Source organism: Zalophus californianus, chromosome 6, assembly GCF_009762305.2.
Source record: "Zalophus californianus isolate mZalCal1 chromosome 6, mZalCal1.pri.v2, whole genome shotgun sequence".
NCBI classification, from domain to species: domain Eukaryota; kingdom Metazoa; phylum Chordata; class Mammalia; order Carnivora; family Otariidae; genus Zalophus; species Zalophus californianus.
The window spans coordinates 75712667-75732411 of record NC_045600.1 but is presented as its reverse complement, the minus strand read 5'-3'; the positions used below and the strand labels follow the sequence as shown (position 1 = coordinate 75732411).

At 37.5% G+C, this 19745-nt stretch overlaps 1 protein-coding gene across 2 annotated transcripts; it reads right to left on the bottom strand.

The window, feature by feature from the left end:
- Positions 1–5116: 5116 nt before the first annotated feature.
- Positions 5117–18877, bottom strand: EMC7 (ER membrane protein complex subunit 7). Of its 2 annotated transcripts, XM_027572734.2 has the most exons (5): positions 18558–18874; positions 14486–14605; positions 10129–10267; positions 8136–8216; positions 5117–5592 (listed from the first exon to the last, which is right to left on the bottom strand). In XM_027572734.2, exons 1-5 carry the CDS (start codon positions 18788–18790, stop codon positions 5440–5442), a joined length of 726 nt encoding a protein of 241 aa, XP_027428535.1. In that variant the 5' UTR covers positions 18791–18874; the 3' UTR covers positions 5117–5439. The 2 variants fall into 2 exon arrangements, with proteins under 2 accessions (XP_027428535.1, XP_027428536.1); XM_027572735.2 differs by lacking the exon at positions 14486–14605 and having other exon boundaries at positions 18558–18877.
- Between the last annotated feature and the right edge of the window lie 868 nt (positions 18878–19745).

The following is a 19745-nucleotide window of genomic DNA, read 5'->3' as shown; positions in this document are numbered from 1 at the left end:
TATTTTAAGAGTTTAGTTTTTCTTCTCCCTTCTCCACAGCCTAATTTTGTTGACATGTCTCATTTCCTCCTCCATAAAATATTGATCCTATCATTCTTCACATTCTGGGAATAACGTAATTCACTTTTTGGGACAGAAGACTATCAGGTAGGTATAGATCTAAGTCATCCTCAGAGGTGACTTTTTGCCCAATTTTTTAAGAACTCCAAGAAAAGTAAACATAGTTACTAGCATTTCACAATTTTGTTTCCTATGTCAAGAAATTCTTCACAACTGGGGCGCCTGGGTGGCTCAGTCGTTGGGCATCTGCCTTCGGCTCAGGTCGTGATCCCAGGATCCTGGGATCGAGCCCCGTGTGGGCTCCCTGCTTCCCGGGAAGCCTGCTTCTCCCTCTCCCACTCCCCCTGCTTGTGTTCCCTCTCTCACTGTTTCTGTCAAATAAATAAATAAAATCTTAAAAAAAAAAAAAGAAATTCTTCACAACAAACAAATTCCTTCTGCTGCAATTTATGTCCATCTCCTTTCTCAGACTTCATGGAGTGGTATGAAACTAATCAGAATTGGCTTTAAAGGGATTAACAGGCATTTGAAAACTCCTCAGCATTCTCTTTACCAAACTGCAAAAATTACATACCCTTCAATCCTTTCTTAATTAGATCTAATTAATATAGTCATGAGGTTAGAACCATTTGTATAGACAAACATGAGTATTACTCACTGGCAGCTTTTCTCCAAACTTCTTTGAGTGTCCAATTCTAGAGGATAAAACTGGATACAGGACTCACCTAGTCAGGATAGACGATAAGTAAAGGGTTAGGGTAGAGACAGTGAGGGAAGGGATTCAAGAGGCCTTCACAGAATCCACTGCAAGAAGAGCAAGTGAACTTCCATGGACCTGAAAGATTATCTGGCAGTTACTCTATCCATCACTCTCTGGGGTCATCATGGTCTCCGACCCAGGCATTTGCTATATTCTTTGTGGGCTGGATTCCTTAGATTTGTAGATGCCACTGATGATTCTGCTTACCTGTGGCTCAGGGTCAACATACTGCCTTCTCTGATCCAGTACCACCCAAGCACCCCTGAATGATTCCATTTCTTTTTCTGCATGCCAAATTTTCATAATTAATCCTAAATATTTTCTAATTTTTTAAAATAGTTATTTAGAAATATGTTTTAAAATACTCAAATAGAGGGGTGACTGGATTCAGTAGCCAACTCTTGATTTCAGCTCAGGTCATGGTCTCAGGGTCTTGGGATTGAGCCCCACATCGGGCTCACACAGCTGGGAGTCTGCTTAAGGATTCTTTCTCCCTCTTCCTCTGCCCTTCCCCAGTTTGCACATTGTCTCTCTCTCTCAAATAAATAAATCTTTTAAAAAATAAAATGCTCAAATACATGTAGTAGCAACTCATTAAAAGTGAGTGGAATAGGGGCACCTGGGTGGCTCAGTCGTTAAGCGTCTGCCTTCAGCTCAGGTCACGATCCTGGGATCCTAGGATCAAGCGCCGCATCGGGCTCCCTGCTCGGCAGGAGGCCTGCCTCTCCCCCTCTCACTCCCCCTGCTTGTGTTCCCTCTCTCGCTGTGTCTCTGTCAAATAAATAAATAAAATCTTTAAAAAAAAGTGAGTGGAATAAATTACTTACATTCATATATATGGAAAATTTGGTATCTACACATGTGGAGGTACACATATGATTTTTCAATTACTAGTTTATTAAATTTTAGTGGAATTAAATGCCCTGTCAAAAGTTTTCTATTGGAAATGCTGTGCACAGCTAGTTTTTTATGGCTCTACCCATTCCTCTTGTTTACTACCTGACTCTCTTAAATTTATTTTCTCCTCCTTGTTCGCAGGCTTGCTTGCCTGGCTGGCTCAATCCCACCAGACTGCAGCCATTATGAATGGTGTCAGTTCCCCTACACTCCCGTAATAGTCATGTTACAAACGGAAAAGAGATAAACTAATATGTGGTGCTACTGGAGGGTTTTTTTTTTCTAAAATAGCTTTTAATATTTCAAGAATATTAAAACTGTTCATAATTTATAGGCAACATCTGAATTTTGCAAAACCCATCTTCAAGTTCTCCTGAATAATTCACTTTTACAAATTGAATATTCTCACATATCTTACAAATTAAAAAATAAATGACTCTAAATGATGACAATAATCATACCTAAAATGCTAAAGGAAGAGCACAATACAATTGGGTCCTGTCTCAACATATTCCTTGAACTGAACTAAAGGACTCAGCCACTAGTTTGTTTCTATTACATTCCCTGAGATTAGTACCTAGCAGAATTTTTGTTGGGTTTAAATACAAAATGGCACATAAATAATTGTAAACATGCAAAAATAGGTCTACATGTAACCTAGAAGGCAATAAAAATGAAAATACTTGAAATTTTTCTTCAAGATATTTAACAAAAACGTTTTCAAAAGATTTTTTTTTTTTTTAATTTGAGCACTTCCTGAAAGTTTGACTAACTACTTAAATGAAAAAGCTCTCCTGTATCATTATTGGCATTCCTCATTAGGGCCTTGAAACCCCTCCAATTACTGAAAAGTATTGTTGAATGGTTGCTTCTTCCCTCCTGTCAGAGGAAACATAAGAGAAAAACAAGATACTTTGGTACTCTGGAGAGGCTAGGTAAAATCCTGAATCTTTTCAAAATGTTAACCAGACTCAGGGTGAGTCCTGAAGTTTTTCACTCCTAAAAAAGTGCTTGGAAATTTGGGAGCTATGGATCCTCCCTGGAAGTCATTCTGAGCACTCAAGACTTCCTGGCAAGAATGAGCAACAGGGCACTTGAGTGGCTCAGTTGGTTAAGCAACTGCCTTCGGCTCAGGTCATGGAGTCCTGGGATCCAGTCCCGCATCGGGCTCCCTGCTCAGCGGGGAGTCCGCTTCTCCCTCTCCCGCTCTCCCCTCTTATGTACTCTCTCTCATATTCTCTCTCTCAAATAAATAAAATCTTTAAAAAAAAGATGAGCAACAAAAATTTATTTTGCACAAAACCACTACTCAGGTTTAGATTAGTAGATGTGAAAAATTTTAAAACACAAGGCTATATTAAGAAGGAGATATACGTAAACTGAATCTAAGAAAGGCCCTAAAAAGCAAAATAATACTTTGCCTTCAAATGGGGAACAGGGGAAAGAATCCAAGGAAGTGGAAAAGAAAGAAAAACATGGCCTGGCACTGATATATGGTTCTTACGGGTAGGAAATAATAGGACCAGATTAAAATTGTAGTGGAATAATTTTAGATCTGAAAAGGAATTTACAGATCTAATCCAAATCCCTCAATTTACTGATGAGGAAACTTGAGGCCCACTTATTTATTCATTTAACAAACATTTATTGTGTGCCTACATGCTCAATGCTGGAAATACAACAATGAACAAGACAAGACATGGTTCAAAGAGGGAAAGTGACTTGCCCAAAGTCACAAAGCAAGTTAGCAGTTAAATGGGCTCTTTGCACTAATATTGCCTAATAAAATACAATCATTTCTTCATCTGTAGGCACACTAAGGCTTTGATGAAGGTTCTGTGCAAAGATAAGATTTTCATATACAACTGATATCATAACATTCTGTAATATGATAAGGGATGTCTATATTTTATATTGAGATGGTTTTAGAATCTATATAAAATAACCACAAAGTTTCTTAATTAGCTACATGAAATGATAATTTCCTTGGAAGTGCTTTCTAATTTTTTGGTCATTAGGTATTCTATGGGCAAATTTGGACAATCCAAATTTTGAAAATTTTCAAGATGATTTCCAGGCATACAACTATGACTCTATTTTTTGTCTCTTTTAAATTGCAACTTTCATTCAACTAGTATTCAATATTTTAGTTACTTTCAATAAATGACTATTTTCAAAGACCTACCTAGTTCTTCCATTAACCAGTTTACCTACCTTAATCATTCACAGTTTAACCAGTTTGGTAACTTCAGCATATAATTAACAAACAGAGATATAGTTAATAAAATGTCCTGTATCAGAACTTACATCTTTAAAAGAAAATTTACGAGCCTTATTTCAAAATGAACAATGGTACCTACACAAAAGGGAATCAATTTTTTTGTTATTTTTGGCTGATTTAATAACCTGAAGAAAGCAATAGGGGAGTACTTTAACACAGAAGAGGATAGGAGACCTTTACTAGAGAAGCAATACTATAGTTTCATAGTTTTTATTTATTTATTTATTTATTTTAAAGATTTTGTTTATTTATTTGACAGAGAGAGACACAGCAAGAGAGGGAACACAAGCAGGGGGAGTGGGAGAGGGAGAAGCAGGCTTCCCGTGAGCAGGGAGCCCGATGCGGGGCTTGATCCCAGGACTCTTGGGATCATGATGTGAGCCGAAGGCAGACGCTTAACCAACTGAGCCACCCAGGCGCCCCTCATAGTTTGTTTTTAATTAAAATAAACCAAAAGAAAAGGTATGAAGTTTTTATAACTTATTGAAATAAAAAGTTTTTGAGATAATCCTGATTGGAAAGTAATGTAATCTATATTCCAACAAGTCCGAGAACGATGGGAGAGATGAGGGGATTTAAAAGCTCCCTGTGCTATACTACCAACATTAGAACATGAAGCTCCAAGGTTGATTTTCCATCCTTAGTCTCCAGAAGGCTCTCCTACTGCTGCACTTCTTTCCCCTGACCATTCATTCCCTGTTACTATTTTGCTTCCTCCCTCCATAATAAGCTCTATGGAGGACAGGCACTGGACATTATCCATCTCTGAATCCTACCCTGAAACACGGCACATTACTGATACTCAATAATGAAGCCCATAGAGGGGGAACCAAAATTTAAGAACTGGTAACAACTACTCTCATTCATGTATCTGTACTCTAAAACCAACTGTAGTAACAAAAATTAAAACTGCATCAGGAACATAGGGGAATGTTAAATGCAGGGCAGGGCTGACCATTGTGAAAGGTTCGGCTACACAAAAAAATCATGGCGCATGCAGCTCTAAAAATATCAACCACTTCTTTTTAAATAGGAAATGTCAATTTCAAGCCTCATGTAATGAAAGAAGAAAACTGCCTGGAATAAAAGAAACATTAAGTGAAGAAGAAATGACAAGATCATTTTATCTCTGGATTAAGACATTTTAATATACATAATGTATAGTACTTCATATAATTTATTAATGTCATTTTCTGTAGGACACTGTAATTAATTCAGTGACATCAATATTGACCTCATACAGACAAAAGATGAAAGCTGGGTTTTCTTATGTACCAAGTACAAAAACATGTGCTAAAGAGTTACCACACAGGACAGGTGTAAGAGATCAACTTTAAGGATGACTCAAGTTTACAGTAGTTGCTTCACACGGTTTCCCCTCAAGACTTGAATGCCACCCCAGTGATCCGTGTTTGTGCAAATGTGATCTCCAACTGTCCAACTACCTCCTTTTGCCAGCCCCACTTTTGCCTGTTTTACTGCTGCCGCTGCTAGACTTGCCAGAAGATTTTGAAGAGAAGAGTCTTGTCATGAACTCAGAAACATCAGGCAATTCATGGTTGGAATTCAGCATATTCATCGACTGTTCCATCTCCTGCAAGAGGACAAAGCACAATAATAGGAAAGGCACTGGGATCCTTCAAGTCAGCTAACAACTAAGACTTCCATTAAGGAAGGAGAGGAATAGAACAAATAGAAGCTACTGGTTCTCAGCAATGTTCTACCCAACAGCCCTTCAGAAACTATGTTTCATACCTCCTTTATACTACTAAGCATTGTGATCCTTAATTAATGTCCAATAAATCTTGCATTGGGTTTGATCCAGCTTATGTTTTCATAAAGGATATTTTCTATGATTATACGTGATCATATTCTTGCCATCTTATTTTATGTCTGCTGATTAAAACACTTTCTTACTGTTTTATTTGTTTTTTTTAGATTTTATTTATTTATTCATGAGACAGAGGGAGAGAGAGAGAGAGAAAAGCAGAGGGAGAAGCAGGCTCCCAAGGAGCAGGGAGCTCGTTGTGGGAATCGATCCCAGGACCCTGGGATTATGACCTGAGCCGAAGGCAGACGCTTAACCATCTGAGTCACCCAGGCGCCCAATGTTTTTTTTAACTCATGCTTTCTTTAGATGCGTATAAAAAAAGAGTATCAGTCTTTAATTATACACTAAGGTTATCAGAAATGTTCGGAAAATAACTACATATTTCCAACACTTCATTCCTAAGGCCTTAGTAGTAAAATCTGTGAATACTATTATGGCCTGAGTGACCTCAATCACAGCATCTAAAGCAAGCAACATATATGTTACAAACAAATCACTGGCAGGACCTCATAAGGATTTGGCACTTTTATTTTGAGGTTTTGTCCTCTCTCTACTGAGCCAACAATCTATAAAGTACTATTCCACCTTCAATAATATTAATGTAATATACGCTACATTTGAATTTTACATAAAATTCAAAAAGTGAACTTAAAATTGTATTAGCTCACACATAAAAAAAAATTGGAAATACTGTATTATCTATCATTTAAAGTTGAACACCACTTGGATATTATTAGGCTTTCTCCCCAAAGGTAGAATTTATACATGGGTTCTCAAGGAGAAAGTGCTTTTATAGATATGGCTGGGAAAAGAAACATTATCAGCATAAATGAAAACTGTTAACATGCTCTAATAATCAAGAATTAAATGTATATGGTAAGAGGTCTTGAGACCCTGCAAAAATATATCATCAACTCTGTTTTTGAATCTCTTCAATTCTGAAGCTCTTGAATAAAGGACTTTTTACACTGCTTACTATGTGCAAAGCACTTTGCAAGGAATTAACTTTTTGATCCAATGTGACCTCCAATGTTTCCTTCTATTGATACCACAGAGTTAAGTGGCTTAACAGATACAAGGATTACATAGGATATATACTTTCTGACCAACACTGAAGCAAAAATGTCAAATTTGGCAATGAGACATTCTGAAATATCATAAAGCTGTCTTTAATCCTGAAGCTTTTTCTCCTATTCCAGCTTGCAATAAATGCCTTGCCTTCTACAGAACTTAATCACCTATTACCTCAGCAAACATTATTTATTTTATGTGTATCTTATTTTCCCATTTAAAACACACTCTCACACATACACCCACAATCCTCTGATAGCAAGAAGAGGGTTTATAAATCCATGCTATTTCCTACATTTAACTGGATTCTGAGCTTGTTGACAACAGAGATGATATATAATTCATTTGTGTATCCCCAGTATCTATAACCTAGATGTCAATTAACAAATGTTCATTCAGCAATGAATAAGGTGTCAGTACATCAATATATTACATACAATGGAAGAACCTGGAACTGAGGAGATACTTGATGGTTTCCAGGTAGGAGAAAAATAATGGTTTAAAAAAATTCTGAACATTTTATGGAAGCCAATATTTGAAAGAGACAAAGCAGTGGCCCTAAATTTGAAGCATCTTACTTGGCAACTCTCCCTGCCCATTGCCGAACCAGTATGATTTTGTGGTAAAGAGTCTGGAAGCCACTATTCTATTTTTCTCCCTTGGTTATCAGAGTGTGTGTGTGTGTGTGTGTGTGTGTGTGTGTGTGTGTGTGTGTGTGTGTGTGTGTGTGTGTGTGTGTGTGTGTGTGTGTGTGTGTGTGTGTGTGTGTGTGTGTGTGTGTGTGTGTGTGTGTGTGTGTGTGTGTGTGTGTGTGTGTGTGTGTGTGTGTGTGTGTGTGTGTGTGTGTGTGTGTGTGTGTGTGTACACATAAACTAAATGTATACTCCGAAGAGTAATAAAGGTAAATCATAAAAAGCTATCACTTTGCAAACTATATGGATTGGGATACCATCTCAACTATTTCACAACTGAGGCACAAAGAGAGTTGTACTAAGCAGTGTTTTAGCTATATGAAGAGACCCAGGTTTTTATTAGGCAGAACCAACTGAATTTATCCGGTCCAGTGGAAACAACTAATTAAATGCCAGGAACATGATACTATGTTACCATAACCTCTGATTGAATTTGGCTTGCGAATTAGGATAAAGCTGAAAAAACCCAAGCCATTCAGCCACAACAGCTGGTCCAGGCGTCAGAATATGGTTCAAAAATCCACAGAGGGGCAGTCATCTTACCCGTCTCATGTCAGGGTCACTTGTATTGACCACTTTGGGCAGAAGCACAAATATCAATAATGGAAGAACCATCATCATAACCTGTGGAAGAAAAAAAAATCCAGAAAATGTTTTTCCCACTTAACAAAAGAATAAAATCTACACTTAACAATCCATGATGAAATTAAAGATTCAAATGTTATATATAGAATCAAACTACCAGCACCACCTCAATTCTACTGACCCAGCCCTGTTGATATAAGGTGCTCCTCAATGTTTGACTACTGTACAGTGTAAGAGCCTTATCTATGTAGGTTTGGACTTTAGAGACACCTCACTTCGTATTTGTGCCACCTATCATTTTGCAGAGTTTATAATTTTCTATAACACAGTTTGTTTGTGTTATTCACTTTCTTGAATCTGCAGTCTGGCATTAAGAATGATGATCCTGATGGCCAGCAGGGATCTTTCCAGATGACTTTATGGTTCTTGCAGGAAATATTATATTGACCCTCTAATTAATATACAACCTCTTGAGCCTGCAACATAGTACTAGGTGACTACTTTAACAGATCAGTTTTGAAAAATACCTTCGAAGCTTCTAGCACTAGGTATGTTTCTATGGAATTTCAGAAATGAGAACACGGAAGATATTTCTTAATAAGCTTTGGAGTTTCACTGCTGATTTCTCCTATACATTCTACCCTCCTGCTTCTTTATGCCTGATAGCAGATTCTAGGTACTAGTTGTTCCTCTCAAAAAATGTACAGTCCCCCAATATTCATGTTTGTGATTTAAATAGCTATCAGCAAGGAATATGATCACCACTTAGAAAATTTCAAGATAGGGCACCTGGGTGGCTCAGTTGGTTAAGCGACTGCCTTCGGCTCAGGTCATGATCCTGGAGTCCCGGGATCGAGTCCCACATCGGGCTCCCTGCTCAGCAGGGAGTCTGCTTCTCCCTCTGACCCTCTTCCCTCTCGTGCTCTCTGTCTTTCATTCTCTCTCTCTCAAATAAATAAATAAAATCTTTAAAAAAAAAAAAATTTCAAGATAATAATTCAACTTCCATGGGGAGGGGGGTGGGGGGATGGGTTAGCCTGGTGATGGGTATTAAAGAGGGCACATTCTGCGTGGAGCACTAGGTGTGATGCACAAACAATGAATCATGGAACACATGAAAAACTAATGATGTAATGTATGGTGATTAACATAACAATAAAAAATTATTAAAAAAAATTCAACTTCCAGAAGCAAGAAAAAAAAAGTCAATTTGTTTCTAAAGAATATATTCTTTTTTTTTTTTAAAGATTTTATTTATTTATTTATTTGACAGAGAGAGAGACAGTGAGAGGGGGATCACAATCAGGGGGAGTGGGAGAAGGAGAAACAGGCCTTCCGAAGAGCAGGGAGCCCGATGTGGGGCTAGATCCCAGGACCCCGGGATCATGACCTGAGCTGAAGGCAGATGCTTAATGACTGAACCACCCAGGAGCCCTAAAGAATGTATTCTATTAGTGTTCTATTATTAGTGGACAACATAACATCAGTTTCATACCAAGTATTTAAATTATCACAGAATAATTTCTCTGTTTACTACACACGTGAAAAAAGGAGAAAAACGCTTACTCAAGCCATCAATAGTGGCTGATCAATAAATGATGGCACATCCATCAGTGAACTAATATGCAGGTAGTATGAAGGATGAGACCACTAACTCCACATGTGACTTACCACATACTCTTATTCCATTTGCATTTTAAAACATTTCATCATAAGTACTTATCCCATTTCTGTTGCACATTTCAATGTCAAATCAACCATGCAATTCTCACTACATTCTTTTCATTATTATTCCCAAAGCTACTATTTTCCTGAAATCAATAAAATATTTGCAATTATCCTTTCATCTAACAATCTGACCTCCTTTTTTCCTCACTGGGGTTAGGCATTTCGACTACCTGGAATCAAATTAGAGATTAGTAAAGATACTTAATTGTAGCATGATACATACCATTGGATTCATTAGAAAGTCTGTCCAGCCCCATGATTCCCTTTTAATAAAGTAAGAAGGTGGGCCTGAAGATTTCATTTGGAGAGGATAGGGCAGTCTGACCACTTCTGATGTTTTGATGTAATTCACATATCTTGCTCTGATAAAGCCACATGAAAAAAGCATCAGTAGTTTTATCAAAAACATTACTAGTTAAAAGAACTACTCATAATTTTTAACAATACCTTTAGCTTTTTCCAAAATGCTTTGGCGTCTAAACTTTTCATCTTAAAAATCTGATCAAAGTAGCGTTATCTGTATTTCTAAAGTACTTAGCAAAATATAGAGAAAGAACACTAGACGAAATCAAGAGACCTAATTTCTAGCTGTAGCTCTGTCATTACGTAGGCCTGTGGGATTAGACAAGTTGTTCTCTGGTTATATTAAAGGTTCTTTTAGAATTCTTCTAGCTCTAAAGCTCTTTTGATTATATTTAGTAATAAATTAATTTTGTTACAAATATACAAAAATGCTGGATTTTACTTCTTTGATTGTCTGAGATATGCATTAATAAACACACCCAATTTTCAAGTCTATTTTGCAGGAAAAAATCCTGCAACACTGCCATAGGTAACACTACATTTTCACCAGAGATGCCACTAATTTTAATCAAAACTCTCACCCATATTCACACATGTTCCAATTTACTTTTTGAAAACTGCCTCCCCACTGCTCACTCATTTCCTTTCAGAACTTCTATTTGACACCTGTTCAACCTTTTCATTCTCTACTTGGGCATCTTGTTAAATTCTTTCACACAGTGTCCATTCCGTTATGTGTACTGGATTCTGGGTAAGTTTTTTTGATCCATCTTCCAGTTCCTCAAACCTCTGTTCAGTTGCTTAACACATGCATTGAGGGGGCGCCTGGGTGGCTCAGTCGTTAAGCATCTGCCTTCAGCTCAGGTCATGATCCCAGGGTCCTGGGATGGAGCCCAGCATCAGGCTCCCTGCTCGGCGGGAAGCCTGCTTTCTCCCTCTCCCACTCCCCCTGTTTGTGTTCCTGTTCTCGCTCTCTCACTCTCTCTGTCAAATAAATAAATAAAATCTTTAAAAAAAAAAAAAAACCACATGCATTGAGTTTTGTATTCCAAAGTTCTATTTTATTCTTTCAAATATCTATGGTCTACTTTTGTAGTATCTTACTCTTACGGCAATAAATCTTTTGTTTTAGCATTTTAAATACACTTTAAACTATTTCATAGTCCATATCCAATAATTTTATTATCTAAGGTTCTTAGAGGTCTAATGCATCTGCTGATTCAATGTACATTGTTTTCTTGGGTATTAGGTAAGTTACATACTTTATTTATATATGGGTCTGGACAGAGAGTATCTCCCTGCAGAGAGGTTATGCATTTGTCTCCACCAGGAGTCCAGGATTATGACCAGGGATATCTTGTTAATTGCATGGCTTGAAAGTTTCTGGATTATGCAGGAAGTAATAAATTCACACCCCAAATTTCAATGAGAGTAGGAGAGTGACTATTAAATTTCAGGAGAGATTTTTTCCCTCCAAAAGGCCAGGGTCAGATTGGGAGCCTAATCTTTTGGATTTTAGTACCAAGGGTCAAAGGGGGAATCAAGTCTTAGATCTAATTCTGGCTCAAAGCAAGCCTAAAGCTTACCTCTTACCTACCTACTGCTAATAAAATCTAAGCTTTTTCTTTTTCTTTTTTTTTAAGTAGGCTCCACAAACTGAGATCAAGACCTGAGCTAAGATCAAGGGTCAGATGCTTAACTGACTGAGCCACCCAGGTGCCCCAAATCTAAGCATTTTGGTTAGACTATCAAAACCCCCAGGAGGGAAAGTGGTTTATAGTTTATCCCCCAAGGATTTCCCTTACTCCTCTGGGAGCTATACATTTAAAAGGAAATGTTTGTCATATTACCAAGCATGCTTAGAAAATATTGTTCAAGAATATTAGGATCTTATATGAATCCCCATCTGCTCTCTAGTCTGTCCCGCCCACAATTATTAAAATGATAACGGCCTTGTTTTTTACCTATGTTTCAGGCATCCAATCACCAGGAATGGAACTGAGACTATGAATCCCACTGCTGCAAACAGGCTAAATGCTAAAACAGGAAATACTCTTTACCCAAAGCAAAAAAGCTTTATATAGAGAAAAATATTTCCACTTGCTTACTTTATTCAAAATTAAGAGCAAAAGTAAATGAAAATAAATTATAGTTTCTAATAGACAAGTATCTCCTTTTAACAACTTTCATTTCCTCCAGTATTTAGTGTTTTTGATATTTACTTATGTATTTATTTATTTATTTTTAAAGATTTTATTTATTTGACAGACAGAGAGAGAGAGATCACAAGTAGGCAGACAGGTAGACAAAGGGAGAGAGAGAAGCAGGCTCCCTGCTCAGCAGGGAGCCCCTTGCGGGGCTTGATCCCAGGATGCTGGGATCATGACCTAAGCTCAACTGACTGAGCCACCAAGGCGCCACGTGTTTTTCATATTTAAAAAAACCTGTTAAATGTGTATATAATGTATAGTGTAATCTACATACCCACCCATCTCCAAGCTTACAATTCTAAAATATATAAAAAGTCATTAAGTCCTTTAAAGTTTAAATTTAACATACTCTAGGATTTTACCTATATATTTTCTTATAAATCTTTATGCCTCTAAAAAGAAGTGAGAAATTTGATACCTAATGAGGTTCATCTACTTTGAAAAAATCCATTTATTCTATCAAAGAATATTTATAAACATATTTACATTACCTTCAATTCAAGCTTTACCCTTGCTCTAAATAGCCAGCAGCAAGAAATACGATTAGAATTTGGACAAACTAGACTCTTCTAAGACAACAATTTAACTTCAAAAATCGGAAGGGGGAGTAATTTGTTGTTGTTTTTTTTAAGATTCTTTTAGTTTTTATTTATTTATTTGACAGAGAGATAGAGAGCACAAGTACAAGCATATTTACATATTGTACTTTTATCACTTTCAATGTCCAAAAACAAAACAAAAGGCAAAGAAAGAAGAAAAACATTTTAGGCGTAAACACTAACTCAAATGTAAATATTATGGTACCAACTGAACGTATCTCTATTACATCAGCTCAAGTTGGGGTCTCTATAAATCAACCTATATATTCTCAGCACATACCAAAAAGGTGAGTAATAAAACAGAGCTCCTCAAACCACAAAATTATTTTGCCTTTGCAAGACCTATGCTTTATTACTGTAACATGGAGTTATTTTGTGATAGCTCAAAGAGGAGACATTACCATTCAAAATTCTTTCATATTTGTCACCATACTTCAATAAAGCTAGAAAAAAATAAACAAATAAAATTGTTTCATGTACTTTCTGGTCAGATTAGACCAAAGAGAATACCACTAGTATGGGACAATAAAAAAAAGTAAATAAGTAAATAAACTGGGAAATAACAGAAGGAATAACTGTGGACATCTACACAACGGATTCCAACTGCAAATGGATTTGTTGTATTCTATACCACAGCCTGAATTAGTCCAGCATTCTTTCCACCTCAACTTCAAAGCATATGTTCATCTACTTAAAAATTATACTGTGCTTTTTTCTTTTCTTATCATGATCCTCACTTTGAGATAAACTACACAATGTAATCTATTGTTTGCCCAAAAACTACTAAATTTCCATTGTATACTAAATATTTCAGAAAGGAAGAACTGTAGAAATTTCTAGATCAATACAACTATTAAGTAGGTATTAAGAGGTATTATCAAAATATCCCAGTGAAAAACAGGTGGCGAATAATATTTCCAATTTAGAAAGGTTAAATTATTTCCCACTCTAATAATCATATTTCCTTTTTTTTAGGATGTCTTTTTTTTAAGATTTATTTATTTGTCACAGAGAAAGAGAAAGAGATCATGACCTGAGGCGAAGACAGACACTTAACACATGGAGCCACCCAGGCACCCCAATCATATTTCAATTATAACTTCCATAGGGCTTTTGCCCTCATAGTAGGTAATCTTGCCTCTTCTCTATTATAATCATATTGTATTGATTATATATAATCATAAAATTGTATTAGAGCTTTAAAATAGATTTTAAGGCAGAGCAGGAGGAAGTTCAGCTTTGCAATATTACCAATGCTCAGATTAAAATAAGGATATTTGGGGGGGGCAGAGGGGAAAAATTTTAAAAATTAGGATATTTTTATAAAAAATAAAAACAAAAAAAGGATACTTTATGGAATACCTAGTTTAAATGAGAAACATTTCAACCCTAACTATAAATTCTAAAAGGAATATAAGAGGTATTCAGTAGACTCGCCTTTTGTAAAAACTAAATCAGGTGCCCTTACCTCATTTTTCCTTTTGAAGTGATATCTACTCGGACAGGATCAAACCTGTAAGCTGGAGATATAACTTCTACTACATAAGATCCAGAAGGTATATCATGAACCACAAAACTCCCATCTGTCCTGGAAAAATGAAAATCATATTTAGACACTTCTGATCAACAGCCTGCTTTTTTCTTATGTTCTAAATCATCTGTTAACTCCCAAATCAACCACTCCCCCATCAAATGACAGAAATTAACAACAACAAAAAGTCCCCAAACTGGCAAGAATTGTCCTCACACTTCAGCTTCCATAATCACACAGAAAGTGTTCTGAAAATACCCCAGAGCACTCCACAGGAGCAGGGAATCCTGACATAGAAAGTACTTCTAATTCCTTTGTGGGATAGTTGATAACAGAAGCACAGTTTCAATTCTGAAGCCATGTCTTCATTCAAGAGGAATTATCAATATGCATTATTACTACATTAAGGTTCCAGTTTTGCCAATCCCCTGCAACAATAACTTAATTAAAAATAAATGGCTTTTTATTTCAGAGGTACAATTCTGTGATTCAACAGTTAGCCTGGTGATGGGTATTAAAGAGGGCACATTCTGCATGGAGCACTGGGTGTTACACCCAAACAATGAATCATGGAACACTACATCAAAAACTAATGATGTAATGCATGGTGATTAACATAACAATAAAAAAATTGGACATTAAAAAAAAGAAATGGCTTTTTTTCTAGTTTTTGCTTGCATTTTGTTGTCTTTCTTTCTAACAAGAAGGTCATCAAGTACCATTTGTTCCACTTGTTACAAATAGTTCCCATTTACTTTGGTTACTTTTGTTTGGATATATGTAAGTTTAACAGGTTTATGTAGTCAAAACTATCTGCCTTTTCCATACTGATTTCTTCTAAACCTTCTAGACTTAGAAAACCATCCCACCAAGAGCTGATAACTTCAGGTTCACAGATCAAAATCAATTTGTTTCAATAATGAAAAACTGACATTCTGAGGGAAAAGAAGTTTCTGTTTCAGGAAAACAAATGATCCTAAAAGGATCTTCTTTGTCAGAGAAGTCCCAGTATGATAATACATTAAATGATGCTTCTTAAATCATTGGGTTCTTTTGGAGCGGCTGGGTAGCTTAGATGGTTAAGCATCTGCCTTCAGCTCAGGTCATGATCTCAGGTCCTGGGATCGTGTCCCAGGTCAGGCTCTCCGCTCAGCGGGGAGTCGGCTTGTCCCTCTCACTCTCCCTCTGTGCTCATTCGCTTTCTCAAATAAATAAATAAAATCTTTTAAAAAAATCATTTGGTTCTTTCACAGCTAAAGGAATAATTGACTCTGCCACAACTACAATATTTACTAAAAAATAACAAGAAAAGATATTCCTTGCTCCTTCAAAGTACACACTGAACTAAAACAGAACTGAAATGTAAACATCAAATTAACTTATTCCCGGGCTGGATGTCTTCACTGGCCCTTCATACCCACTCACCACCCTTCAACTCTTTGTAGACTGGAGGAAGGAAAGAAAATGAGCTTAGTGTATTTTCCCCGAGCTCTCTCCCTGAGAGACCACCTCTGACTTGCTGTGTCAAGGGACATTGCTCCTCTCAAGGCAGTCCTTTCTTCCCCTCTAGGTCCCAGTAACTTTTACCTCCCCTACTTCCTTCAGGCTTAGAGGTAATAGTAGCCTTGAGGTTGTAAACTCTAGAGTACTGTACAATCTGGTTGTTTCCCTACACCATGATTACAATGTTTAATCCTTTCATTAGATTTTCCTTTAATTATTCTAATTTGGGTGTCTTCTGCTTCTTGATGGGACTCTCAGTGAACAAATTTCAAAACTTTTCTGTGGAGTACAAGTAACAGCAGAAGTAACTACCCAAAGGAAAAAGCAAATCTATTTTTCACCATAAGGTAAATATTTTATTTTAGAAAGATAACATAAATTTCATAACGAAATTTTAAAACTTGGCTTTAAAAATGTACTCTGCAATATGTAAGCTTTGCTGGATCCTGATTTGAAATAATTACATAAAGCATTTTTGAGATAAATGAACTGGGTATTAGATGAAGTTGTAGCATTATTACTTGTTTTATTAAATCAAAAATGGTATTGTGGGTTTTTTTTAAGCCCTTACCTTTTAGAGACACATAATAATGCTTTTTCAAGGGAAATTATATTTAGGGTCATATTTAAATATTCTAGAAAAAAAATAAATGCTGTACAGAGGAGACATGAAACAGAACAGTAGATTGTGATGTGATGGGTACCTAAGTATTCACTATTGTTTATTTTAGTGTATGTCTGCAATTTTCCATAATAAAAAGTTCCCAAATAAGTACAGTGCATAATCTTCTACATCAAAAAATTGAAAACTACCTAAATGTCCCCAAACAGAAGATTGGTTAAATAAATTATGCTTTATATACACAGTGATGAGGGCAAGAAGTGGCATGAAGCATCCTCAGTCAAAACGCCCCTCATCTCTATTAGCCAAGACCCAAGCCACCTCCAACAAGACTAACTGTAAGTCAAAACTGCATGCCAGTTATGCATAACAAGTATAAGACAATATACTACCCCTCTTCCAACAAGTTTCCTACCATAAGCTCCTCATATTAATTCTTAACCTTTCTACAAACAAATGGAAGAACATGAAATGGTGTCAGAAACTGCTCACAAAATATTAACTGAAAAAAAAAAACAGTTACCAAGTATTGTATATTGTATTCTACTATTAAAAACAGGTCATATGATTACAAAAAGGCTGGAAAAGATACAATAAAATGTTGTCTTGTTATTCCTAATTTCTTATTTACATTTTCTTCAATAAACATATTACTTATACATTACTTTAAAATAAAAATAATAAATGCTTTTTAAAAGAACTGAATACTGCAGAAAAGAGAAGCCAAATGGTCAATTCAGGCTAATTTCCCAAGGTCTGAGAGTTTTTTCATTAAAAAATCATTACTTGGGGCAAACCCTAAAGAATGCCCTAACGCCAGATTTGTAAAGACAAATAGTATTAAAAGACTAGCTTCTCATCATTATCTATTAATCTGAGATTCAAATTCTCATTCAACAGCACCTGGATGATCTGAATATTTGCAAACCCGATTTAGAAGTAAACATCCAAATCTAAGATGTCTGGGTTTCAAATACCACTTGCTGATATACAAACATATCAGAGAAACACTTTCTTTCCTAACTATTTTCTTTCAGTTCAGTTTCACCTCCCAAGTAGCCACTGAAAGACTTAAAACATCACATTTGTGCCTCAACATCTGAAAAGCAGGCTGCTGCAAAACTGGAGTGCTAATAAATTCACCACATTCTTTAATATAGACTGAAATCCCATTTTTGCTAATAACTAGAAAAGACAGAAGCATGTAAGTAAATGTGGAGAAACCCCAGTCTCACATAAATGGTACTGAGTGTGATGTTTCAAATCCCTCGATGAATTCAACTGTAAAAAAGAACAACAATCCCACCTCCAGGCCAAAAAAAAAAAAAAAAAAAAAAGGTGCTTTGATTAGGGACTTCAGGGCCCATTAATTTGAGAAGCAGCAACATTAGCCTCCCAGTCTATGCCATCATAGAAGTCCTTTGGGTTTTGAGAATTCCCACTTGCTTAGCATCTTTTTACATAACATCAAGCCGCCAAAAGACTGGAATTGATGCAAAAAGTGGACAGATTCTAGAGAAACCAAATGAGATGCAAAGGAAAGAATTCAGCATAAAACAAATAAGGGGTCCACCTGTCTCCAGGGCCCAGGAGGGGTCGACCCCTACAAGGCAAAAATGGAGTTGAAGAAAACGGATCCCACTGCTCCGGCCCTGAGGCAAGCACCTGCCACTCTCATTTCTGAGGTACAGGGAATGGGTGATGGGGAGAAAAGGCGAAAGCGTCGGGCTGCTTCCCAAGGTCTCCCGGCAAAGACCGCTATTGGAGCCCACCCTTTCACCCTCCGACAGCGACGTCGTCAGCTCTTGACACTTGGCTCTCCTAGGGGGAATTCCCTTCCGGCTTCCACGCCAACCGCTTTCCCGCTGCCCGTAGGATGCTCACTTAAGGAATCCGACATGCTCTTCTCCGTCTACCAGCACTCGGGCCGCCGAGATCCAGTCCTGGGGCTTCACTCCTGGAACAACCGCACGTCCCTCAATCTTGAAGCGATCTCCTATGCCGACCCCAATCCCGCCTGACCCATCGGCAGTAGCCCCAGGCAGCTCCGAGCTCTGGGCATCCCCTGATAGCAACAGCAGAAGGACGGAAAAGAAGCCCCAAAGAGCGGCCGCCATGACAGCAGCTCTCAGAGGCCAGGCCGGCAACCGGGGAAGCTCTCCCAGCCTCCTAGTCGTCGTCGGCGCCGCCGCCGGCCGATGTCGTCATCACTACGCGCGGTGCGAGGCGGAAATGAGGCAAAGTACTGCCGCGAGCTCCCGGCGCTTGGGATTGGAAGGCGGTCCGAGGAAAGTGTCAAGTGCCTCTGAAGGGAGCCGCCCACAAAGCGAAAGTGGTGAGGTGTGTTGCTGTGGCAGCCGGGATCGCACCCGAGTAAAAGACCTTGAGACTGGAAGCAACGCTGATCTGAAGTAGTATCTGCAGATGAGGCTCCGGCTTCAGGAGAAACGGGTCCAGAAGAGAGCGTTTAAAAAAGTTTTAGATTCCCCAAGACGTGAGATGAAAAGGCTCCCGTTTGTGTGTTTAAAGGAGATAATGTCTCTGTATAGAAAATAGCTGGAAAGATACATAAACTATTTACTAAGGGTTGCCTCTGGTGAAAAGGGAAAGAGTTGAGGGACATTTATCTGGTACTACACCATTTGTTCTGTTTTGAATGCTTTACCGTAAACACAACGTTAGGGATGGGAGGACCTGCCAATATTGATTATGGGGACTAAGCCAAGATTTCAGAGATCATCTCCAATCTTTTCATTTTCTTGATAGAAAGGGAAGTGACTTGTCCAAGGTTTCTGTTGGCTATAAACGTTGTCCTCTTGAAACAAATCTCTGATTACAAATCTCTATTGGAGATTATCGAGGGAAAGGCCCTGTGAACTCTTAGACTTAGCCTCCCAAAGAAAAATAACAAAAAAAAAAAAAAAAAAAAAAGGGATACAAGAGCCAAGTCCTCTGAGCCTCTGGCAAAGGGTTGAGACGCAGCACCTGGGGCCACACCATACTCTATATTCTGAGCATCAGCAACGGTCTGTTAGAGATACTTTCTGAAGGTAGCCATTTCTTCACAGTTGA

What these genes read in the sequence shown, in the direction of transcription:
- EMC7 (XM_027572734.2), bottom strand. Translation starts at nt 18,790, where the DNA reads ATGGCGGCCGCTCTTTGGGGCTTCTTTTCCGTCCTTCTGCTGTTGCTA. An exon ending in ACTTCAAAAGGAAAAATGAG is followed by an intron (nt 10,268 to 14,485) that starts GTAAGGGCACCT and finishes TGGCTTTATCAG; the next exon opens with AGCAAGATATGTGAATTACA. An exon ending in GTGACCCTGACATGAGACGG is followed by an intron (nt 5,593 to 8,135) that starts GTAAGATGACTG and finishes GTCCTCTTGCAG; the next exon opens with GAGATGGAACAGTCGATGAA.